This window comes from Pygocentrus nattereri, chromosome 19 (genome assembly GCF_015220715.1).
Source record: "Pygocentrus nattereri isolate fPygNat1 chromosome 19, fPygNat1.pri, whole genome shotgun sequence".
NCBI classification, from domain to species: domain Eukaryota; kingdom Metazoa; phylum Chordata; class Actinopteri; order Characiformes; family Serrasalmidae; genus Pygocentrus; species Pygocentrus nattereri.
In genome coordinates, this window is record NC_051229.1 from 17,560,775 (window position 1) to 17,586,947 (window position 26,173).

Here is a 26,173-nt window from a genome sequence, read left to right on the forward strand (position 1 = left end):
GTATGTGTGCCTGGACGCCTCACTGGCGCGTGGCGATGAATAGAGCAGCAAGAATAGAGGGTGTTGTGGCATTGAACTTGAATGCTTGCAGAGTTGTGCTTAGGGGTTTGTATCTGTCTCTCTCTCTCTGTCTCTCTTATTTGACCCTTTCAACCACCTCGTCCACCCCATCCCTCAATCCCGTTAGCGCAGCGGCAGGTAAACACAGCTGAATGCCCTGACGTCAGCCAGTGACGTTGTCGTGGAGATGGACCTGCCGTCCAATTCTCCAGCCAATTAAATGATAAGATGTTTGGAGGTTCTCCCATGGGAACAGAGAAGGAGCTCTGAATGGCACTGCTGCGATTGACAAAGCAACTTTTTTTTTTTTAGCTCTTATCGTAGCTGCAGTACTCGTTCAGCCCATGCTCGTTTGGCCTGCTCTTTTACTCCCTAGAATGCCAGTTAATAAAATCTATGTGGTAAATACAGGGGTTTTCAGGATGAGGACAGACTGGGGAGACAAAACTGACATTCTTGTTTACCAAGTTATTTTAGTCTGTATATGTGTTTAATTTTTTAAAGAAACATTATTTGGCCGGATTTCTCAGTTGTCACCAGTTCCAACAGCAAAAGATTCTCTCCCTACTTTTTAACTGCAGAAAATTCCACCGCGGGTCTACTATTAAATCTTATTGAACTACCAAATGCAATATAAAGCACCGCTAACTGCTTAATTCTATTTCTTTGACCAAACAGATCATTCAGATTGACAATGAAAGAACAGTTATGGACTAAGTGTGGCAGTGGTAGGAGCTTTATTCTGAAAAACTAGCACAATTAGCATCTGCTTCTTGAGATGTTACAGTGGAAGTCCATTGCAGTCTCCCTGCAAAGCACACACCATGTGTTTACATAGTTATGGTCAACAGTAGTAGCACTTGTGGTATTTTCATATTTTTACATAGTTTTTTGTTTATTTCTTGAACTCTGATTATCATTGTTGATGTTATCATGCAAAAGTCATGTTTAAAATTGTTCTGTATATTTTAACAGTGCCATGATAATACCAAAGATCATGATAGTTCTGGCCACTGATGTCATGATAGGAAATTTTCTTACCGTCTTGCCGCTAAGACCTCCTACTTGGCTGTTTGATCCTCTGCTCAGCTTTTTGGGGTTCATGAGCTCGGATGCTCTACCATCTGTTCACAGCCCTCTCACCTGTCCCTGCTTCTCTCCTGAGGTCCACACGGCACGTTCCTGCAGTCAGTCATTCCGTCACCTCTCAGGGAATCTCAGTTCCGCTGCCCGTTGCATATCTGGGCCTTCGTTAAGCTAGGTCGGCCAATAAATAATACAGGTATTACTGCATCACCACACAGTCCTAATTATTAATCAAGAGCTCAGGCTTGCAGCACATGTGTGCCTGCGTGTGTGTGTGTGTGTGTGTGTGTGTGTGTGTGTGTGTGTGTGTGTGTGTGTGTGTGTGTGGCATTGACAGATGGCTGCTGTAATGCTGTAAACAGACTGGCAGCAAGTTAGTTGGGTGGTGGAATAATATGACACTGGAGTGCTCTTGACAGGTACTTTTAATACTGAAGATTTTAAATTAATTTTGCAGAAAGTGGAGTAGGTATTCTTTTTGTCTTGGGAACAGATGTAGACAGTGATTTTTAAGGAAAAATGATAAAGAACCCTGTGAATTTGTCAAACTCCATAGTGTGGATTGCATAAGCATGTGTAAAGGTGCTTGTGTAGTTGTGTTTCAGTGTGAGCACTGTGCATGTAGCATCATATCTTTTGGTTTATGTGTGTATCTCTGAATTTGTTTAGTACTGGAGGTACACTCAGGTCATAGTAGGTCATGCACTGCAGATAGCCAGTGGAGAATTCAGCCATTAGTTCAGAATGATCCAGCTTTTCCTCTTCAGCATCTGGATCTGTGCATACTTAATCACTCCTGAGTACTCCAGCCTACTTCACTCACATCTAATCATTAAATATTTTCTTGTATAGTTTGATTTGCCTCCCAGTAACCCAACCAGATGGCTATGCTGGCCAAATGTTCATAGTTACTTTTGAAAAAATGAGACATTTTGTTCACTTTCACAGCAGAATATTTCTTCTCGAGTTGGTGTTAATTTGAACCTGGAAGTCTGTGTGGAGATTTCTGAATAAATAAGGACTAATTTGCTCAAACAGGGCTCCAAAATGTGGTGTTGTTGTCATCTGTTTCTCTATAAATTAAAAACTTCCTTTTTGAGATTAAATGTAGGTTATGTTGAACACGTCTTAGGGTATTATAAAGCTAATCAGAGGTATTTGGCTGGAGGGTTAAATCAGTTAAATGTGAGGATGTCTAGGGACCTGGTTTGTCGGTAAAGATCATTTATCGAGGAGGTTTCATGAGGAAAACAGAACCAAGCCGAGAGAGAGAGAGAGAGAGAGAGAGAAGGGGTGAAATGTGCACAAAGACACAGAAGAAAAGGGAGGAACATTGAAGTCACAAACCCATAGAACCTTGCGACCCAGTAAAGCAGAGTATTAGCTCCATGATGTGCAGTTATGGTGGAACAGTGAATGGGAAAAATAGGTCAAGAGCCTTTATACAAAAATTGGATTTAATAATTCAGAACATTAATAAGGCTTTTGGACTGCCAGGCAGACCTCATTTTGTTTTGGGCACAATTAATTCATGCCACATAACTCTTGAAATTTGAATCAAGTCAGGTGTGAAATGTTATTTGTTTCGTTTCATTCTGTCATCAATTAAAGTCTTAAAGCACAGGTCTTTCTACAGTGCACAGCTATCAGGGAAAAGAGTCCACGTTTCTTGGAAAAAAACATGTACTGTAATGACAATGGCATGTAAACAATCCCCTAACAAGCGTGATGCTTGGAAATAATAAAGAAAGCTGTAGTTTTCAGATTGCATTAAAGTGATGCAGCTTGGCAGGGGATCCAAAAAGAAGGTTTATTATTCCTTCACAGCTCAGTGGGTTAAAGCCACGCACAAGAGATCTGGTGTTTATGAGTCAGACAAAAGTGTGCCGGCTGGGATTTAAAAACGCTCTCTGCACAACATCTGAATGAATCTTCATCATCTGAAATTGCTGGCTTAATCTAGTTTAGGGTTAATGTGCCCTTAAAAATGGAAACACTTGTGCTGTTATATTTGTTGAAACTACTGCAAATGTTGCTGTGTGTGCTGATAACCTGTGCTGCTCCAGGTCTGAAAAGATTAGATTGTAAAGACTAATTAGCATGTATTTTTGTTTTCTATTTTGGTTTCTGCACTGTTGCTTGGACTTATATTATGTTATAGCAATATACATGCAAAAAATGAAACAAATGGTATTTGTGCTTGTTAACTAAACTAGACCCATTTAATTGATTATGCCAGGTTAAAAAACAACTCATTGCTAACCCCACTAGACTAACTTGAACACTTGGAAAGGTAGGTGAACTTTGCAGTATTGAATGCAGTGTCTCCCTTCTTACAGCAGGGTTCAACACTGATGATTGCACTATGGAAACCTCAGACTCTATTGATTTGGGCTCTTCTGTACCTGAATTGTTCTGTAAACTTTGTAGGAAATATTCTAAGAAGGCACATAAAAGTGTTTTTTTGGTCTGTACTACACAAATTTTAGAAATGCTCATCTGAGTGTCTGAGCTTGTCTGAAAAAGCTCTAGTACTATTGCTTGTATTAGTGTTCTGGCTGATGTCTCTACTGATACCAGCACAAGAGACTTTTAAGGAGTGATAGGTTCTTAAAGGATGGGGAGTTAATAATAAACACATTTGTGGATGTGGAGAAGCTGCAGCACAGTACTGCTGTTATGAATCCTTTGGTTATTTCTAGGAAAAAGAAAATAAGTTCAGTGAAAGTATATTGTGAGAATGTACACTTATTTTAAGAAAATTATCAAAAAGATTATTTCAATCTTTTTTATAATTTCAAAAGATTAAGCTTAACTAAAGATTTCCACTTATATGTGCTGATTTATATTTGAATAACACTTTGAAATACAAAGATTTGTTTGGGACAGTAGAAAGTTGGTTCGGGACAGTAAACACTCAGGTCACTTGCCTGACTTGGCAGGTTAGGAAAAAAGTTAACACTGAATTTTGTATATTAAAATATTCAAATTTTAGGTAACATAATATGCACTGCTATAGAACCAGCCCTCCTTCTATTTTTCCTAGCAATTTACAGCCACAAAGTCTTGGCCCAAATGTAGGTTAGGAATTCAAACATACCATTTGGTAAATAGTTCCACTTAATATTCGAAGTTAGCAAGTTGGCAAGCTTCTTTAATAAGGTTAGCAAGCTAGTGAAATATACTTCTTAGCTAAAGCTAATGCTGCTTCACATGGGTCCTTGTTCGTGGTCTGAGGTTTCTGTATGGCCATACAGTCACGTGCAAAAGTTTGAACACCCCTGGTTAAATTACATTTTGTTGATTTTTTTATTTTTATTTATTTGTTTAACATACTGGAAGAAAATATTCAAAAAAATGTAAATATTCCACTACTTTTGTAAATAAACACTAAAACTACAATAAATGTGCAGAAGTATGTTCTTTGTAGAGGTTGTGTACTTTTGGATTCAGTAAAAAGTAATTTGACCGGGTGTCTGTGACTGCATGGTCGAGACTTTCTGTTGACATACAAGTGTTGGGAGCCATCTGGCCCAGTCAGATTCCACTCTATTCAATTTCAGTGTTTCTATCACCAGACACCCTTATGAAACTACCCCTCTTTTGACCATCTGTCAATCAATATCTTGTGTTGTTATTGGGTTGTTATACTGCTGTAAGGCTCTGCAACAATTCTCCTTACTGCAGAGATGGTACTGATCTCCTGCTATCTGAACTGTGCTGAACCACATCACTGTATCTCTTCAAATAATATACACTGTGCAATATATCACATCAATTACTGAAATGACACTTTCACTATGCACTTTACACTACAATGTTGATGCAACTCAGAGTTAGTTATGTCTATAATTTGTGCTGTTAGACTACCTCATACCACTCAGTGGCTGCTGTCTTGTAAATACAGCGAACCTGTCTCATGTGCCATGTAAATATGTAAATAGATATAGTTTTATATTATGTTTATATTTTATTTTATTTCTTTTGTACTTTAACTTATGTCTAGATATATTTCTATCTTCTATAATGTCATTAAGACTTCACCATTGTCCAGCACAAGCTTTCGTGACCCCAGTAGTCAGGTTAAGACATCTCAGGCTTCTTGTGTGTTCATGCCTTTGTATTATGCTTATGTACATGTGTTTGGTGGATCCTGCTCCACTCCACATCCCATCCACAGGCTGGAGCAGGATTAAGCTCAGTCTGAGCCACTTCCCACTCTGCTTGGCTTGTGGCATTAACAGGTTAGCGGGTTTGAACTGTGGAAAGGAGTAAAACCCCCAAACTCTTGAAACATGCCTGTGGAAACCCCTTAGGGGATTAGGATCTCAATATCCACACCTGGGTACCCTTCGGGGAAGGCCCATTGACCTGTCGCTTTCTGACAAGGCTTATGTGGAAAACCATGCACTGTGTACTACAGTGTACCTTAGTATTTTCTGCTCTGTCTGACTATGACTGCCAAAATGAATTTGTTTCTGACCTTTTTCTGTGTTTTTCTGAATGTTGTAGTCCATTGAATTTTGTATGTACTGAGCAAGTTTCACAAGTAGGTTATAATTTCTTTAATTCTGTCACAAACACAATTCACAATGGTATTTTATGTAGAACCTATGCAGATAAGTGAGGTCATTGGTATTCAGCATAATTCAACCTTTTATTCATGAAGGTGTAATGATAAACAAAAAACAGTTCGATATGCTATGGTGAAATAGCAAAAATCAGGAGTGCCTAAAAATGTGCCTTATGTGTTTTTGTTAATCCTCCTTTACCACTTTCTTCCCTTCTGGTACCAATACTGCTTCACATTACTTCACATATATGTAGTTACCTAAAGAGAGCAGCTGTTCCTTCTGTATATCTCTCTAATGTTCATTTCCTTGACAACAACCTGGACTAATGTTACCTTAGACTGCAACTCACTATCAGATAAGAGATTGGTGAAAGATCCTGACTCAGCCATTGAGCTTTAAGGGATAACATTAGCATGTTTGTAGTTGTACGTGCATTATTTAGGCACAGTCTAAGTTTTGCCTGATTCATTAAGAATGTCTTCTTAGTATCATAGAAACAGTAAATATAGCTCTGCATTGTGTAGTGCGATAATCTAAAACGCTTCAGTCAAACAAATTTGCCACAATACATGATACGTTATGTTGTTCGCCCCTATCTAATACATTAATACATATTCTTTAATTAAGAAATAACTGCAATTCTTTTTATTTATAGTATGAATTATAGTGCAATTTTGTAATGTATTCTAAAATCAGGATACAGATGTTACAGATGTATACATATGGTTCTTACATTGTTACTTACTTCAAAATAAAAGTTCATTGAAAGTCTCAAGGTCTCTAAGTTTACTGAATGTAGCCAAGGAATTGAACCTGGCAAAAACAAAAAAAGATGAAAATATGTGATTTGTGTGCACACCTACTGACTTTGGTAGGCTGGTTGATAATAGCCATAATAGTTCCAGTTGTTCTCTCAATTCTCATTTGGCTTACTGTTTTTTTTTATATTCTACTGTGCTGAATAATGCATGGTGGGCTGTCCATAGGTTTACTGTTGACAAATGACCTATGACTACATTTTTCTGCAGTCTTCAGCTTCACTCTTCTGATTGCTGGGATTAAAATCCAAGTTGAAGCCCATTTTTCAACCCAGACCAGTATCCAACATGGACCAACCCAGCATGCTTTTAACACACATGTAAAGCCTAGTAACACACACACATTCTAAGCCGCTTGTCCTTCTGGGTCGCAGGGGGTGCTAGAACCTATCCCAGCTGTCATTGGGCGAAAGGCTGGACAGGTTGCCTGTCCATTGCAGGGCAGACAAACACACAGACATATACATTCACTCACACCTAAGGGCAATTTAGCATGTCCAAATGGCCTGACTGCATGTCTTTGGACTGTGGGAGGAAACGGGAGAATGGAGGAAACCCACACAGACATGGGGAGAACATGCAAATTCCACACAGAGAGGACCGTGGTCGCCTGGCCGGGGACTCAAACCCAGGCCCTTCTTGCTGTGAGGTGACAACCCTACCCACCACGCCACCATGCTGCCAACTCCAGTAACAATGCCACATAACTAAAAATAAATGTATTTATAAAAACAATGCACAGTTGAATACAAATATTTTTTTAAATTTTTTTAAAATTAATGATAAATTATGGTGCTCAACATATTAACTACATGATTCTTTAATCTATTTCTTCTTGTTCTTAAATGTTTTCAGATGCTCAATATTAAGTGTGAAAAGTAGAATTTGTGATAAAAAGGCAGCTCAGTTAGCTAAGTTAGCTATGTAACTTGCCTGGGTGGTTAACTTTGACCAACTACAGTATATTTATTTCACAATTAAATGCTTAAGTATAACACAAGTCCACCTAAAAGTTAGAGAAAATATCCTCAAGCAAAGGTCCAGAACATCAATATGTCTAACTTCCATTATGATTCAGTGCCATAGACTGTATACTGAAGTAGTCTAGTAGATATATCAACATCTACAGTCAGCAACTGAATGCGAAATCAAATGAAGTACAATTCAGTAATATTTCAACAACATTTATTTTCAGTTTTCTCTTTTTAGAACACGCCGTGTGCGCCCACTTACTTGAGTCTCAGTGCTGATTGTAATGCACAGATCTGATTGGCTGAGTAGCAACATGTGATATTTACAGTGCATGCTGCTAAACCAGTACCATAATGACTAGACATGTTAAACCGATTACACCACCGAAATTCAATCTCCATAGTTTATTGGTTAAAGCTCCAGGTCCGCATAGGATAGCGTCTGGGTCTGGACTCGGACCATGGTCCTCCTATTAGTGACCTCTGATCTACAGCTTAACCAGCCAACCAGCCATAAAAGGACTCGTAATGTTTTGAACAAGTGAGCTCCTCAGGTTTGCCTCCGATGTGGTTCCTGCAGTCACTGTGCAACAGACAGTTGTTGAAAGAGACAAAGGAGTAGTGGGGCTCAAAACTGTGAAACTGTGTGAATGAGTTAGCCTTAAAAGGCCACTTTTATTGCACACCTCTATAACCTAAGAATCGTTTACCAGTTTGCATACAAATCCAAAGTAACATACAAAGTCCAGTAACAATGCAACATAAATAAAATATATATTTTTATTTTTTATTATTTTTTTTCTCCCCACTTTAATCGTCTCCAATTCCACCCACTAGTTAGGACCCGATCACACATTACTACCAACACTACGAGGGTGAAGGCTAGCTCAAGCTTCCTCCGAGACCTGTGAAGAATCATCAGCCAATTTGCATTGGAATCCCTGTAGTTATTGAATAAAAATTCTTAGTATGTGATAGGCTAGGGATTTTAAATGGTCCCTAGTTGTCACTAGGGGTTCAACTTAGTCAACTGAAATTGACGGCCAAATTAGTTGATTAGTACAAAACTAATTTAGTAGTCGATTAGTTGGTGGTGTCATCACGCACATGTTTCTTGCGTTCACTAGGAGTGTTTTGACATTCCCGCTCACTCGAGAGTTAACTACAGCACAATGACTACCTCAAGAACAAAATCCTAAAAAAGTGTAGGAGCTAAAGGTTGTCAGTTACTCTCAGCTTGCACAGGAGCACGTCCTCCATGATGGAGCATCTAAAGAGGAAACTTGTCATCTCACTAGATGATAGAAGATTCATCTGGGTAAGATAAGCCCATGCTAAGTGTTGTAAATGCCCTGTCCCAAATCGCAAGCACTAAATAGCGTGTAAAAATGATCACATATACTGTTAGAGGTGCACTCATTAGTGTCGTATGTGAAGTACAGAAGTGTGTGGTTTGGGACACGATGATAGTTGTGCTAGCGAGCTAGTTACTTAATGTTAATGTTAAAAGATGTCCTACTTTAATGAGCTGTAACATTTTCTATTTCGAAATGCATTTTCTCTGGTATCGTTAATGGAGCTGGAATAAAGAACTATTATTGAACTAGTGAATTATTATTCACAGCGACCCTGTTCACTTTCCAGATAACATTTATAGTTTTAAACACTGCATTGTCATCTTAATGCCGAGGCCACAGGTGCGTTGAAATTGGGCGAGATGGAAAATGGTATTCATGTTTATTGTCTTCATTGTTAGTTAGCAAATGCATAAAACAACCTAAATTTAAAAGCTAATACCCACATAAAAGTTATTTGGTAATGTAGTGATTCATAATCTGAATAATCAATTATTCGTTTCAGTAATTGACAGATTATTCGACTATCAAATAGTCGTTTGGCAGCCCCAGTTGTTGCTGTCATTCAGTTACCAATGTAGGAGCCAAAACTTCCCAGCACAGTTGCAATAACTCAATACTAGGCACTAACCCAGTAGCTAAACTATCCAAAGAACAATCCAGCACTTTGGTGAAAACCCAGCAAAATGACCCAACAGGCAGAGAAAACCTCGCTTGCTATTGCATGCTTGCTATTGCATGTCTGATACCACTCATCACTTTAAAACCTGAGTACTATGCATGATATGCTTTCTCTGCATGAGAATGTTTCCAGAATTTGTTTCCAGTCCTGCAGTCATACTGGTAGTACCACGTGTCTCAATACAGAACACTTATCACCCGTGAAAACAGTTGAAACGTTGAGTAACTCACAATTCCCATGGATGTCTTCAGCCATTGCGTTGGGAAAGCCTCTGCACTGGAGAGATCACAAGATTTCCAGTTCACTCACTCATGACGAATTGCACCACCTTTTCATTTTCTGCCTCCTAATTTTATAATTCTCCAAAGTGGAATGCTTTTTTTTCCTGATGCACCTAAATATCCAACGTTGAATTATTCCTTCTTCTTTTCACTCTGAGAGAAAGTGATGAAGAGAGACATGAGGAAAGAAAAGAAAAAAACAGGCTTTTGTTCCAGATCTTAAAGACAACAAAGCATGTTAATGTTCTTGTTTGTCTTCATGATCAAACATAATCAGTTTCCCCCCGGAGATGAAATCTCATCAGACTAATTTCTGGCATTCTAACTTTGTGCATTTGACAAATTAGGCTCGGAGAGTACAGGCAGGGTGAAAGACAGAGAGTAAAGGAAGCTATGAAAAAATATCACTGTTGCCAGGATGCATGAATCTTTTCTTCCTTGTCTTTGTCTTTGTTCTCTTTTTTGGGAGGGTTTGAGTGGGTCTCTTGGGGGTTTTGTGGCAGATTGAAGAGGTGGTCCTTAAGGCCTAGGCACCCTTGGACTTGCAGCGGTTTGTTAACTCTGGAAACCCAGGGTTAGTGTTTGCGGGGTTGGTTGGTTGATATTGTGAGCTGGGGGGGTTCTGTTTTTCATCTGCAGCTGCCATGCGAGGTGTTCTGGGATCCCACATCGAACAGTGAAAGCAGAAATCGGGCTGCTTGTGAAGCAGGACCATATCGAGCAATCCCCTTCTAGACAATCAATGCAGACCCAGATGCACTACAAGGGGCTGCAAAACCACACAAACAGAAAAGAAAAATCACTTCAGCCGTAAAAATGCATCGCCTGCCAGAGCAGGGGAAAAAACAAGATAAATATAGTTATCATGTTGCATCTGTCATGGCGAGCCACACGATTCCGAGATGAGGATTCTGGAATGTTCTATTGTTCTCCCCAGGCAAGGGTTCTGGAAGGATCCATTGTCTGTGTGTTACTGCTGTGAGGAAGGAGGGACAAGAGGCTGGGAGGAATGTGATGTGTGTGTGTGTTAAGGTTGAGGGGGGTGTTCGATTGCTCTTCCTGCTTGTTTTTTATTGTCCAAATTGAAGCAGAGCCACTAGAGGCAGTTGGCAGGGTGTGGGCTGGCTCTCATGCATTCACATGAGCACAGACAGGACAGTCACACACACCGCTCCACATCAGCATTCCAGCCCCTGCACCGGAGACAGGGAGACCAGGAGCATCAAATTATGGCCAAACGGACCCAAGGAATTGATCTCAAATAGCTCCCATCAGACCTCAAATAGTCACCATTAGATCTCCATCATGCTTAACTAGTCTAAATCATGCTTAACCAGTCTCCATCATACTTAACTGAGCCATGGCTACACTCAGACATCAGTTTTCTTTCCATTTTCAAATTGATACTTAATAGATTCCAAAAGCTGTTGTACCATTTTGATGTTACACAGGCTCATTATATATTGACAGCTGTTAAATGATATAGATAAACAATCACATGACACCACTTAGGATACTTCTTTTGGCTGTGTCTCTCTCTTCTTTCTTATCCTCTGTGTCTATTTCTCTCACTTTACCTCTCTCCTTCTCTCATTCTTTCCTGTTCTTTCTATTTCTTTCTTACTCTTTCTGTGTTCCCTCTAAATCTCTCTTTGTCTCCCTCTCACTGTCTCATGCTTTCTTTCTTCTTTTCTCTTACCCTCTTCTATTCTTTCTCTTACAGTCTCTCTCTTTCCCTCACTTTCTTGCTCTTTTTCTGTCTCTTTTTCTCTCCATCTCCTTCTCTGTTCACCTCTCCTTCTCTCTGCTTCTTCTCCATTCTCTTTGTCTTTTTACCCTCTCTGTCTTTCCCTCTCACTCTTTCTTTCTATCTCTCTTTCCTGTTCTGACCCTTTGCTGTTCTCTTTCACTTTTTGTCTCTTTCCCTCACTCTCTCTTTCTCTCTCATTCTTTTTCTGTCTATTCTCTTTCCACATCTTTTGCTTGTTTTCTGCTTCTCTCTGTTTCTCTGTGTCTCTCTGTTTCTCTCTGTCTCTCTGTCTCTCTCTATCTCTCTCTCTCTCTCCCCCCCTCTCTCTCTGTGTTCTTCTTTCTCTATCTTTCTTTGCCTGTGTGCTTTGGCACTTATCAGCTGAAAAGAGAAACGACTGGCTCAGCCAGTGGGCCAGATTATCCGTCCAAATCTCTCTGCCGACTTCTCTGTTTCACAGGTCCAATCGATGGCTCCGAGCGCCGCAGCGTGATTGATAATGATATTGAGATTGATCGTTTAAATCCTCTCCCCCCTTCAAGTTCAAAGTCCCCAAACAGGCCGTACATCAGCACGTATACATACACTTCAGCACAAGCAAGAGAGAGAGAGTGAGAGAGAGAGAGAGAGAGAGAGAGAGAGACAGCGGCTTGGCAGGAGCTGCCAATAGATAAGTGAAATAAGGAGGCGAGTGAAAAAAGCCGGTGGTCCCTGAAGGCCCCTGCGCAGGCGGCTAACCCATGGTGGCCGCAGAGAGATCCAGCAGGCGTCGGGCTTTAAATTACCCGAGATTGGCTGGTGGCGGGTGCCTTTGGAGAGGCACGGCCTTCGTTAAAGAGGAGGAGGCGGTGAGTGGAGGAATGACCCATGATTTCCTACAGGAGTGGGATCAGGACGGAGCCGGGTAATTGCTGAATTGGCTGAGGGGGGAAGAGGAGAGAATGGTGCAAATATCTGCTAGAGGAAGGAGGTGAGGGACAAGAGAAATAGGCATAGGAAGAAAAAAGAATGAGAGACTCACTTGGTGTTGGGTGTATACACACTCATAGTGATATATAGTATTGGTGTTTTAATTACGGTGATAACATGGACATTAATTCTCTATAATTGGACTGCTCTGACCTTCATTCAGGTCACGGCATGTCAGGGTTTTTTTTCTCCTAGGTTATTTTATGGCTTTATTGACTGAGAGTAAAATGCTACACACACACACACACACACACACACTGTATGATGCTGCAGTGCTGTGACTTCTACAATGCATAAAATAGAGAATGCAATATATATCATTCAGGAGCTCTTGGCCTTTTAAAAAGGGTGTGATCATGGTGCTCTCAGATTTTGGCATTAAAGAATACAATTCCATACAGGCTCCCTGTTTATTCTTGGCTCTTGTGTGTGTGTGTGTGTGTGTGTGTGTGTGTGTGTGTGTGTGTATGAGTATGGTCTCCCATCATTGTGTACCACTGAGGACTTTTCCCTGCATCTCCTAATGTTGAAAGTTTACTTTTGTTCCAGGTGCAATAACAAAAGGCCTTTTAAGTCTGACTGGAAAATCTTTAGGAGAAATTGGCTCCTCTATTGAGGGGCGGCCGTATTGATTCTTGCCCCTGGCTTGCTGTGCTAAAAAGATGGATAGATTTCTTTGAAATGCTCAGATTGTGAGGCTCTAAAGACCATTGTGTGTTCTTACACTGGAGGAAACCTGTTTAATAACATATAGCTTCAGCCACCACCTTCCTGTAAGCCGTTTATGGAGTCTGTAAGTGGGGAGATGACGGGGATAAATGTGCTGAGCACAAGAGTCCCTCTCTCTCTCTCTCTTTAAGAAAATGAAATCTCTTTAAAGCAGTTCTTTCTCTGACAGACACAGGCCTTGTCAATTACTGGACCTGTCGTTAGCAGTTAGCTTCAGTGCCTACCTGATGCCACTTAAAATAGGGAGAAGTGCTCTCAGGGAAGTGTTGTTCTAGCTGATTACTCACCTCACTCTCTTCAACACGACGCTCTGAGGCATTCAGACCCCCCTGGTATTAGGATGTGATTTTTTTTTGTCATGTCAGTGATAGTGGAGAAAGGAGGGATCTATGTTCTTTGTGCTTTTCAAGATGTTATTTAGCTGTATGTCGAGTTTTTAGCAACCTGAAGATAAGTAGCCATTAGAGATGGAATCTCACCAAGGGTGCAGATTTCAGACATGTTACCAGTGTGTCAGGTAGTGTTATACATTTTAATGGATTTCAATAGAGGAAGATGCGTTCAGGGATTGCAGACAGCTGGCAGACAGAAAAGGAGAGCAGAGTGATTCATTTGAATGCGTGATTCTTCACAGGTCCTTTTGTTTTGATTTGCGCGAGTCGAGCCTGTTTGACTCCCCGGTGGTAAATGGTGAAATAATGCATTGGCATTTCATTTCAAGGACAAAGGAAGCGACTTCCTCTGAAAAATGACCTCCATTTGCACACACATACGCACACGCGTTGCTCTCCCGAGATTGAGTTTGAGACACCTGTGCAAAAGATGAGATTCACTATTTACTGCAAAATAATTGTATCAGGGGCTGGGAGTGAGGGAATTAGCCCCAAGGACCTTTTCAGGAGGCCTTGGATGGAGCACAATCAATCAATCAATAACTGCTCCAGCAAATAAGGCCAGTACAAGCGAAAGCAAAATAACACAGAACAAACACCTGTTTCATGAGCCGAATACTAATACTTCTGTGACTAATCTTACCTAATTCAACTGCAACCTCACACAACTTTGTATTGTTGTACTTGCAACAAATCTACATCCACTCAATGGTACTTATCTGCTACTATTACTACACAAATCAAAACTACTTTGAGAAGTTTAGAATAAGATGCCGACACTTTTAATGACTGTTTTACTACACTACCTATTCAGGTAGGTCATTCAGTCAGCACCAGACATAAATTAGTCTACTCGTATGTTGTCTATACTGTAAGGGCTGTGTCCACCCCACAGCTGTGGCTCAAGATCCTCTCCACAGCACTAAGCCATAATTACCACTTGTGTGGTAGTGACACTTTGTCAGAAATCCTTATTTGAATGCCCTCATTGACACTGTGCCATGGCTCTTTCTACCTATCTGAATATGAAACAGAAACAGAGGTCCTCTTTTTGTTTGGGTGCAACTCTGCATACTGCGCATGCATGTGTATGTGCTGGAGGTCTGGATGGGGCAGTGGGGTTGGGAGAAGTATGACTGAGTGGGAACATTGACAGAAATAAATTCGGTCCCCATGACTCCAGACCCTGGACTGAGAAATTTATGCGCATTTTTGGGAACAAACATACATTTGCGTAACGCAAACACGGATGATCAATGGGCCGACATTAAGTCAGTGTTTACGAACACATGCTGCGGGCCTCAGACGCACACACGCTCGCGCACACACAAACACGCACGCTAAGGGCCTCATGCTGGCTCCAAGCGCCTCATGTAGGGCAGAATTGGCCTTTGAAAAAATATAAAAGATTAGCGGTGTGTGAAGTATTCAGCAGAGAGCTTTCAATGACAGCCCAGGCTCTTCTCGGCGGAGCTGCTGTGTTGGAGGCTGCCAGGGCCCCCGTTTGCTCGGCATTTGTCTTTTTGATGTATGACACTGCATATTAAGCAGTATGATAACCTGCTCCTGCTCCCCAGAGCCACATCATTCAGCCTGAAACGCAAGGCTGGCAAACAGTGCACTTATGGAATAACGCTAAACAGGGAGGTTCCTCGTGAATAGACTGACATGAGTCGAGTTCGAGGGAAAAGCTATTCCCCCTCTGGGGCCCAGCTAGGCAATAGCAGCAAACCTTGAAGCATTGTCAACACTACCTACTGTTCTCTCATATACTAAAGCAGATGGCTCATATTGCTTTTGGGACATCACACAAATATTAGGCCATGCCATGCCCCCTTTCTTCATCATCAACAGACGTGAAAAGTGCCAAGTCAACATGTTTTTGAGTGGTGGTTTGATTGTGGTATGAACTAATTGGTAATGCCTTGCACTGCTGCTTGCATACTGGATTTGGCTGTCCCTCGTGAAGCTGCTGGAGCATCTGGCCAGGCAGCTGGGGCCACAGAACCGGCCCAGTGACCCAGCTAACTTGATCTGTGCCCTCATTAGGATGCAGACTGTGATCTGTTAATGGAGCGCTGCTGACCGGGCCTGTTTATTAGAGAAGGACTGACGGATACCACTGTTCAGATCAGTACTATCACCAAATTACAATCTAATGGGAAAAACAGTTTCCTCAATATCTTTGTAGTTTCTCCTAGACAAAAGTGAGATCTGATGGAAAGGCAAAAGAGAGTCTTATACAAGTCTCCTACTGCTCAGATAGGTCTGCTGAGAAAAAGTAATCTCACATGTGTATTCTCTCTTGAATTTTAGTGTAGATCTCAATAAAGTGACAAATTTGCCAGGATAATAATATTGCTCATGTTTATCTAATAAACATATCTTTTTGTCATGTGTCTTTTACCTCTCGTGTGTCTCATGTCTCCTTGCGTTCCTCCAAAAGAATTTTTGTTTCCTTAGCCCTTAAAAGAGGCTATATAGACACGTCAGTTGGTGGGCAGTACAGGCCATAATTCCAAGATGTGCAGAACTTTTTAAGTTGATCAGAGGCTGAGAAAGACTGACTGGTGTTAATATCTGTGTTAAATATCACTATGTATTGCTTGTGAGAAATGTTACTGGTTCTATCCCTTACTGTCAGTAGAAGAGTGTCAAGTAAATATTAACAAAGAATTTGGGAAGGTTTTAGTTTGATTGGCTATAAGCTCTGTGGTGGAGAATACAGCTGACCCAAAACTGAGAATTATCTCTTCAGCCAAATGCTAAGTTAGTTACTAAACATTTGCGTGCAAGTGACTTGATATCAATTTGAGAGATGCTACCCAGCACTGGTATTTGCATGGCAGGGATCAGATTCCTTCCATGTTAATGATCTTAGCTATAAAATCTGATGATAATTCTCCATAAAAGCACCTGTGTTACAGTAGCACTGGACAGTGTACAGTTGAGGGTACACTAGCATTCTTGCTACAGTTGTGCAAATTACATTGTAAATTATATTCTACAGTTATGTATTGCTCTGTTACATTGTTACTTTTACAACAATTATACCAAAAACACTATAGAATGTGCACTGGTCACAGCTAGGAATGTACCAATCATGAATTTTTATGACCGATTCAGTTTTTTTTTTTACCACCAGTCTGACTGATGGACATATGTGTATGCACTTCAGACAACCTTTCAGAGGAGCAATACATTTTCATAAACATGCCTTATTAATATAGTCCAGATATGTCTCCAAGGAGCTCTCTAATGGGGTCAGTTTTTGGCTTAGCATACAGCATAATACTGCAGAGAATCCACAATTGAAAGAAATCACATGTAGTTTTTTACTATTTATTTATTTATTTATTTACTATGTATTTTCAGGTTAAAATATTTAAATAATTATTACATCTAAAATGGCACCATACATAGGACAGAGTATGTTACATTTTAAACCTTTAAATACCAAAACTGGCATATATTTAACGCAGTGTCCTTTAGCTTAGCGCTATTAGTGCAAATTAAAACATCATGAACTTACTGGAATATCTCATGCTTTATGTTAGTACAGGTTATGTCAGGAGTTTGGCGAGATGACTGTTGTTACAGGGAAAAAAGTGATGCATGGCATGAATGTCGTGTTATAATTTGAAATAGTTTCTCATTGGCGTAGTCGATTGCTATTTGTTTAAAAAATCAGATATGGCAATAGCAAATGTAGTTAAAAATGCCATCTGTAATAAAAGTTCAGCCAGTGTAGGAATGGCAAACAAATAAATGCAGCTTCCATGTACTGAGCTGGCTCAGATTCTGTACACCATAAATTTTTTCTAAATAAATCAGCAAGTTGTTCATTTTAGGAGTGAACTAACTGATTTGTTTGGAAGTCAGAATCAGTGGCGGTAATGACTAACAAAATGCATTATTGCAAATGTAGCATTCTAGACTAACATAAACGTTCTCTTTGCTGGTATGAAAGTCAGAAAGGGTTTGTGCCACATTCCAGAGAACATAACTGTAACCTTTCTGCATGTTTCTGCCAGATAGAGGAGCTTCTATTGCTACCTCCAATGTCTCCTGACAGCATGGTGAGAAAAGAAGATGGGGCCATTCACCTGCATTATCTCTCTCTCTTTTCACCAACTCCTCCTAAATCTTCACCCTCTCTATTCACTCTTTCAAAGCAGACAAGAGGCCAGAATATATCAGCAGAGAACAGTAAGCGCATGAATATGGAAACAGACAATGGGAGGTATCAATCAGCAATCAACTAACAGCCTGCCTTTAAAACCCAGCCAAAACACGTACAGTAAGGGTGTGAAAACCAAATCCTAGGCAAAGGTGTAAATTATTTCCAGGTAATAATTTTTGAACATATGCCTACACACACACACACACAACACACACACACACACACACACACACACACACAAATACCTTCGCCCACTGAACTCACACTCACATGCTTACACGAAAGCAGAAGAATGCCATTAGCTGGAGAGACAAGCCAAGTGTTAATGATGCTCTGTGTTGTTTGTGTGTCTGTGTGTGTGTGTGTGTGTGTGTGTGTGTGTGTGTGTGTGTGTGTGTGTGTGTGTGTGTGTGTTTGTGTGTGTGTGTGAGACAGCAAGAGAGCAGGCTGGGGCTCATTTGCAGACTCATTTGGCTGTTTGCTGTAAATGTCATCTCTCAGATGAAGGCAGAAAAACAAAGAGCACAGTTCATGCGCGCACACACACTCACACACACACACACCAACACAAAAGAAGCAACATAAATATACTGCAGCATCTGCTATGCTTCAGAGGTGATGATGGATCAGTCCTGGCATGCTGATACTCACTTAATACAAACCCCTGAGAGGGCAAAAGCTCGACATTTTTTTACTTTTTGAGTTGATGCGTGTATTCTGTGGTGTGTGTGTGTGTGTGTGTGTGTGTGTGTGTGTGTGTGTATGTACATGTGTGTGAGTGAACAGAGGGGCTGGAGGTGTTATCGTGCATGTGTTTGTGTGTGAACGTGGGCGAATGAATGTGTCTGTGTGTGTGTGTGTGTGTGTGTACTGTGCATGAGCAAGGCTAAGACTGAGAGGTGCATGTGCTCATGTTGCTGCTTCTGCGTAGATTTATTATGAGCTTGTATGTGGCTTCTTAAAATATTGATGCATTTCACCTTTATTTTCCATTTGCTGTGGAGTGCATGCCATTTTTCAGGCCCGTCTTAAGGTCATTCAGAATGCACTTAGCGTGTAGCTGCGAGGGTAAAAAGCCTTCTCCTAGATTCTTAAGTGACATGGTTAAAATTGTGGCAATAATCATATCCCTGCACCTGCTCTCTTCTGCGTGTTTATGGTTTAAGATGCACTTCCGTAATGGCCCATCATGCTAGTTTTGCAACAAGCCATCAAATGGTTCTGTTTGTGTCTTGCACTGAGGCCTTTTCTTCAAGTACATGGTTTAAGCTAAGCTCTGTCTTTTAAAGTATTTTCAGCAGAGAATCATACAGTGAAATGATTTTATAAACCTGGACAAGCCTTTGTTTGTGGCAAAGAAATCAGCCATGTACTGTACGCTGGATAGTTTTAAGGTCAAATTATTATCATCTTTGTATAGGAGTTCTAATTCCCCCATTAAAACTGGTCTTATGTGGTAAACAAATAACATGTCTATGCAAAGAGAGATTCCTTACTCATTTACAACACTAAAATTAGAAGACAACTTTCTTGTTGTAGATGAATGGCACAAATAGTGTTTAACACACATACACGTAGAACACAGGAGAAATAACAAGATTCATAAAGACATATAGTGTACATAGATAAAAATGTTGTTTGAAGTCTGTTCAGTGTAGTAATGTTCATTATGTACACATACTTTGGGGCTGACCGATATGACAATTTTGTGACACTAATTTTAAAGGAGAATTCCACACAGATTTCAAAATATGAGCATAATGAAATGGTTCATCGAAGTCATTCAGAGTTTGATGTGAAGTGCTCCAATCTAGAGAAACTTGCAGTCAGATTTGTTCATAGTAGTGGTGATAGGAACCAGACTATTAAGCATTTAATGCCTCTGAAAACCTCACAAAAAGTTTGTACATGAGGTGATTCTGAACTGTTTCCATGTGGTCTAAAACACTGATTTGCAACAGTTTTTTGAAAAGATTTTGTGGCATTAAAACATTTGCATTTTAAAAATGCATTCATGACAGATTGGTACATTCTGGATGATTAAAGGCAAAACTGTCCACAAGAAACGGTGTTTTTTTCCAAATGTATGACTATTTTACCATTACTACATAATGTTTAAAACTTCAGAAGATGTGTAGGTTCAGTAGTCATTTTGGACAAAATGGCTAAATTTGCGTATATATTGCAACACTTGTTCCTATCACCATCAGTGAAAAGAAATCGGCAAATTTCTCTAAAATGAACCAACTCTCACACTTACTCACTTTTAGCAGGCAGAAGGTTTGCCACAAGCTATTTGCACTGAAGTAGTTTTGCATCATAAGAGTGCTACTTCATTTCCGTGACACTTTGTGTTTCTGGCAGTTAACTTAGTTTTCAAATTTTTCTATTCATAGAAAAGGCATTTTGTTTATTTTGTCCACATACTAAAGTTTAGGTTTATCGATTTAAATGCCTTTTTCATAGCCTTTCATTTTCCAGCCTATATTGCTGTGATAGAAACCGGCATGATTTTGATGTTTTTTTCTTGTTTTTTTCGTAATGAAACCTGGATTATAGGCTAACCAAAATTTTTTAGGGCTCTAATACAAGCCCTGGGATCATTTCCAACTTTTGAGAGTGTCAACATGAGATCAGTTTTTGCCTTTCATGTCTTGTAGTCCATTTATGTCACAGTTTCCATTATACAGTTGTTTCTCTGGAACTGATCCTAAATCTTCTTCTGAATGCTCAGTCCATATTGGCCTTGCCTGAAGTTTTCAGCCATCCAGTTAATGCCCTTTTCCACCATGTTCTTTGCTTCCCTCTGGTGTCATTAGAATAATGCTACGCTAACACTGGACCTTCACAAAGTTAAATGCATTATGTTGTATGTGTTGCTGAACACTGTCGGCCCATCGAGTGGCTGCAGCTGTGTCTGTTTGTACGCGTGTTCCTGTGTGCGCACGCGTACATCCCGTGGGAAGGATTAGGATAGATGAGAGCTAAACGTGAGATGATCGGCGAGGGAAGTTTGGTCACATGCCGGCACGAAAATGAATCAAATTTATGCCCGATTGTGCGGCAGGAGCACAACGCTTAACGATGATGGAGTTTGGACACTTCATTTCTGTCATTGTGGAATTGGCCTGCCGCGCGCCTAATGATGGTAATATATGTTGTGGCGCATCTGGTGCACCCATCCCTCTCTCCATCTCACTTAAAGCCACTCTCATTGTTTGGCATATTGCATTATGAACGCCAGGATTAGAGGAAGGAATGAGGCGGAGGGTGGGAGGGGAAAAGGGGGGGGGGGAGAACATAATTTATGTGTTCATTCATTTGCGGGACGAGTTAATGGAAAATGCTACAGCAATCTAAATTCCCTTTCCTTTTGTCACAGGCGATTGCAACTTTGAGAAGCCGTTCGCCACGTGCGGTTACAGCCAGGGACGAGATGACGACCTTGACTGGGAGCAGGCCAACACCAAAGAAAAGCCTTCAGCAAACCAGTGGATGCCTCCTGGTGAGCCTTAGACCCACAAAGAAATACACACATAGTGCCGACCTTTACTGATAAAATTCTGTGTCACAATATTTTCCGGGTACATCACTGTATCACAGAAATTGATCATATTCAAATTTCCATTCAGAGACCCATGTTTCCTAAGTACTATTCTATACTAAAATAATAGTTTACAAACCTGACACTTATTTTGATTGGACTGTTTTTTTTTACTTTTATAAATACATCAAAGTGAACCTTACACATTGTTCTAAACATTAAGATAGAAAGCAGTGTCATGATATTTTATTGTATCAATATTTTATTGAAATTTTACAACTCATTTTTCTAAGAATATCATGAATGCGGTCAGCACTTAAAGAACACTGACTAACTGCATTTTTTCATTACAAAGAAAGCCTAATTTGTCCTGTTGAACTACATTTACTTTAGCAAACAACATAAAACATCATTGTATTGACTCTTTTTGAAAGTTTTTTTTAAACATGGCTTTTTGTGTTCCTTGTGTAACTTCTCAAACTCAGAAAAACAAAAATGTGTATGAGGATATACAAAATAATACAGGTATAAACACATTATAACATGCCATAATGCCTTGATTGATTTATTTCTCATATAGAGTAGAATAATAACTTATATTCATTTTAGTGTATTGTAACACACACACACACACACACACACACACACATATATATATATATATATATATATATACATACATACATATATATATATATATATATATATATAGAGGAAAGTGAGACATATTTTACACTGAAGGAAAGTTTATTTATGAATACGAATGCATTCTTATGTGTTACAAAGGTGTTCATAGGCATAATATTCTTAATTTCTTATAGAAGTTGTATTCACAGAAAGAGTAGTTCAAAATATTGATATGATATATGGCCCTGCACACACATGCAAACTGTTCACACAGATATACCCATAAATGCGTGGATTTTCAGCAGTACACTCATACATATGAACATGTTTTAGCTTTAACTAAACATTTGTAAGTGTTTTCTCTTTCCTGTTTAAGTCCTGGGTGATTTGAAGAGGTTGTAATGCTTTCACAAAACCCCTGCTGATGGCATAAGGGCAAAATAAACACTGTAGTACCTATTCAGCAGCAATAGACAGGCTTTTTAACTACCTGGTAGGCAACAACAAAGCCCACTTATAAGCGGATATATGTGAATAGATGTGAAGAGTTTGCATTTGTATTTTTCATATGGACATACAAATCCAAAAGAGTTTGCAATGCCTATATTTTCTTACCAAATACAACAGTTTTCCTCTAGGCCAAAGTCATCTATACTCAACTAGCTTCTGATGCCTTCGCCAAAAAACCTCTTTCTTTTGCTTCTTAGGTCTTCACTGTAATGAATTAATGCTCAGAATTCTTGGCAGGCACAGTTACCATAAAAGGATCCTTACACATAAGTGTAATTAACATCATATTGTTGTATTTTCACTTCTGTAAAAATGCAGCTGCCTTGTTAAGCTTAGATCTGCTAGAGATGAGAAATAATTAAAAAAAACAAGCTGTACAATAACCACAGCTGTCACTGTTTCTCACCTAGTAATAATACAGTTCTGACTACAGATACAGAGGCATGAATGACCCTAAAGAGAGATGACTGGCTCTACTATAGCAGCTCTCACAAAAAATATCAGTACAGTTCTGACTACAGATACGGAGGCATCGATGGCCCTAAAGTGAGATGATTGGTATTGCAGCTCTCACAAAAATATCATTTGCTTCACTCTGCTGATGGGACAAGGGACAGAGCTGCTGGGGAATAAAATTTTGTATGAAAACTTATAAACTTATTTTTCATTAAACCATGTTTCTGTACCAGCACTGAAAGTTGTTAGAATGCTTCTTTTTTTTGGATATTACTCTCACTCTCTTCTACACACACTCAGCATTGTTCCTACTCTCTCTCTGTCTGTGTCTCTCTTTCTCTTTAATGTCACATTGATCGCTTTTCATTTGATTTGAGATGAGCAGGGATGGCTGGCTCAGACTCAACTGCACCTATGGAATTAACCTAATCGAGAATGCATTTTTTTCTATGTCGTAACAAGGATGGAGCTCTAAATGAATGGTTATTGTTTTCCTCTTAAATCACTGAATCACTGATAGATTGCATCCTTCCTTTTTTCTCTCTTAGTGGCAGGTGAAGTCACTTCAGCTGTAGTTGTGGAGTTGAATAAGAGTCCTACACTAATTTTAAAGAAGTGTTCTTTTTGTTTGGTATTTGTGTGTGTCTATAGGGTTATTGTTTGTATCTGCTGAGCATGAGTGCAGCTTAGGTGAAATGACCTGCCCAAGTGAAGTGCCTTTTCTTCCTTCGGTGGAATTAATCTGTGCATGTCCAGCTAAAATGCCATCCAGTACCCAGCTCTGACCTACAAATTGACACTTACCATCTAGCCCCATATAACATCTTCAACCACAGCCATGCCTGGGAGCGCTCATTTGCATGAGAATGCGATTGCGCTGGCCCCTCAGGGTCTTCTCTCTCATCGGGCAAGTGGGGTCGCCTTCTTCCCCGGGTGCCTCTTGAATTTGTAGGTAATTAGTAGTTTCTGGCTCTGGCACACTCTTCTATTGCCCTCAGTGGCAGTCAAGGCCCTAATCTCTCCTTTAGGGCTCCACAGAGAGAGATGATAACGCATATCTCTCTCTCTCGCTCTTTCAATGGGTAATGGAACAAGAAAGAGAGTAAGAAAGAAAAGACCACTTTGTTATCTGCAAGGTTATCAGTCAGTTTAACTATTAGAAGGCACAATTATTGCCAATGATAACTGAATTTATGTAATTGTCTCTCAGTTATAGCACATTGAAACAAACAGGAAAACCGTACATACTTTAAAGTACATATTTAAGTCAATGCAACTGTTGTGTTTAAAAGAGGAAGAGGAGATATTTTACTATGATTTAATGAGAAGTTGTTGTGCACACAGTCCTGTTGTGTACACTGCACTAAAAAACACTATTCTAATCCTAAAATATTAATTATTAAAGTTCAACTCAATAATGACAGTTTGTTCCCTTTCAGCTTGTGCAGACATTCTGGCATGCTTCTTCCAACCTGTAAAGAAAGGTTAGGAAAAAAACCTCAAATACACGATAAAACATACAGTGAACATTTGGAACATTAATAACATCTTATCAAAAGGGTTGGGGCATTCATGGGCTGGAGATAAGGGAACCAGTCTCATGACCAGAAAGTCGCCGGTTCGATCCCAGAGCCGACAGCATATGACTGAGGTGTCCTTGAGCAAGACACCTAACCCCCAACTGCTCCCTGGGCGCTGCGGATTGGGCTGCTCACTGCCCCTTAGTGTGTGCATGCTCACTAGAGTGTATGTGGTGTTTCACTTCACGGGTTAAATGGGTTAAATGCAGAGGTGAAATTTCCCCGTTGTGGGACTAATAAGGGTCACTTCATCTTTAAAAGTAATTTATATTGAATTAAAGGAAATGTGTTGATAGTTAATGACCTGATATTCAGCTGTTAGGATTGTAATATAATGAGTTACAACTGCCAGTGATGCTATAATAAGACAGTGGAAAACATTATTACTTTCTATTGCTAAGAATTTATCGCAAGCTAATCCTGTTGGTCCCATATCACAACTAGAAAAATCAGTTTGAAGTGGTTAAAAAATTTACCTATTGGCTGTGTTATTTTACAACATATTTGCTAACAGCAGCTAGGTATTACCCACCAATAGCTTCAACCTAGTGTTTTGGTAGTAAAAGTAACCTAGCAGTCCAAAAATCCAACTTAGCGTTATCAAGGTGATTGAGCAAAAAAGCAATGGTAAGTTATTAGTTTCTTAACTTATATAGAGGTTTCTTTCTTACAAAGAATAAGAGAAGTTTGATGAACAGTGTACAGTGAGTTAAAATCATCCTGAATTGAGTCAACTTTATGAATATTTGATAGTAACATCTTGTAGAATATACCATATCATGGTAGGCAAATATAGATTAAATCATTAAGCTTGTTGTTCTCTTTGATAAAACAAAATCTAGTGGAAATTGGGAAGTGGAAATCTTAACCTGTACCAAGCTTAACATGACACATCACAGTATTAAGTATAAAAAAGATCCAGCTCTGAAATCATACTGGCTGAGACACATTCAAAGCCACTGTAAAATACTTGATGTATACAAAGACTGTTCCTTGCATGAACTATGCGAAAGAGTACCGATATTTGGGTCCAGCCATAAAGTTGTACATGCTATAAAAAGCAGAAAGTGTATTAACAACTTATTAACAAACTTTATTTAAGAAAACAAGAAAGCAAGTGAACGAATTTGTTTAAACCAAGGGGCTGACAGCTATATATTTGTGATTATATTATTAACTAAAAACTAAAACATTAACAAAATATAGAATGTATAATGACAGACTAATAATTCTAATAATGTGTATTCTGAGGTTCTAAAGTTATATTTACCACTCATTACTGGCCAAGTTAAAATGAACATGCATGCCATGACCTAAGGCTAGGTTTGGCCCATTGTACCTCAGTGGCTCTTGAAGGCTGTTGCCACAACGGATCTCTACATGTGTGATTTCTTCACACAGCTGTGCATCACACTTTCGCTTGGAGGACATGCACAGCATTATTGTCTCTCTTCTGTCTGTTTGGTTTCATTGTAGTTGTGCTATCATCAGGCATGCGATTTTTAGCTGCATGCTTCAATTTAGTAGTCTATCTAACAAAGTGATAACACTTATTAAACAGTTCTTTAATTGTTGGAGTAACAGATACCTAGGTACATTGTTATAT

The 26,173-nt window shown here is 39.6% G+C and overlaps 1 protein-coding gene across 8 annotated transcripts in view; it reads left to right on the forward strand.

Moving 5' to 3' along the window:
* LOC108427207 (receptor-type tyrosine-protein phosphatase mu-like) overlaps nt 1-26,173 on the forward strand; it is a 269,465-nt gene that overhangs the window by 25,262 nt on the left and 218,030 nt on the right. For all 8 annotated transcript variants that reach the window (XM_037531160.1, XM_037531153.1, XM_037531154.1 and 5 more), the window contains exon 2: nt 21,233-21,355. In XM_037531160.1, the coding sequence (XP_037387057.1) occupies nt 21,233-21,355 (123 nt within the window). The remainder of the gene's footprint in view (nt 1-21,232; nt 21,356-26,173) is intronic.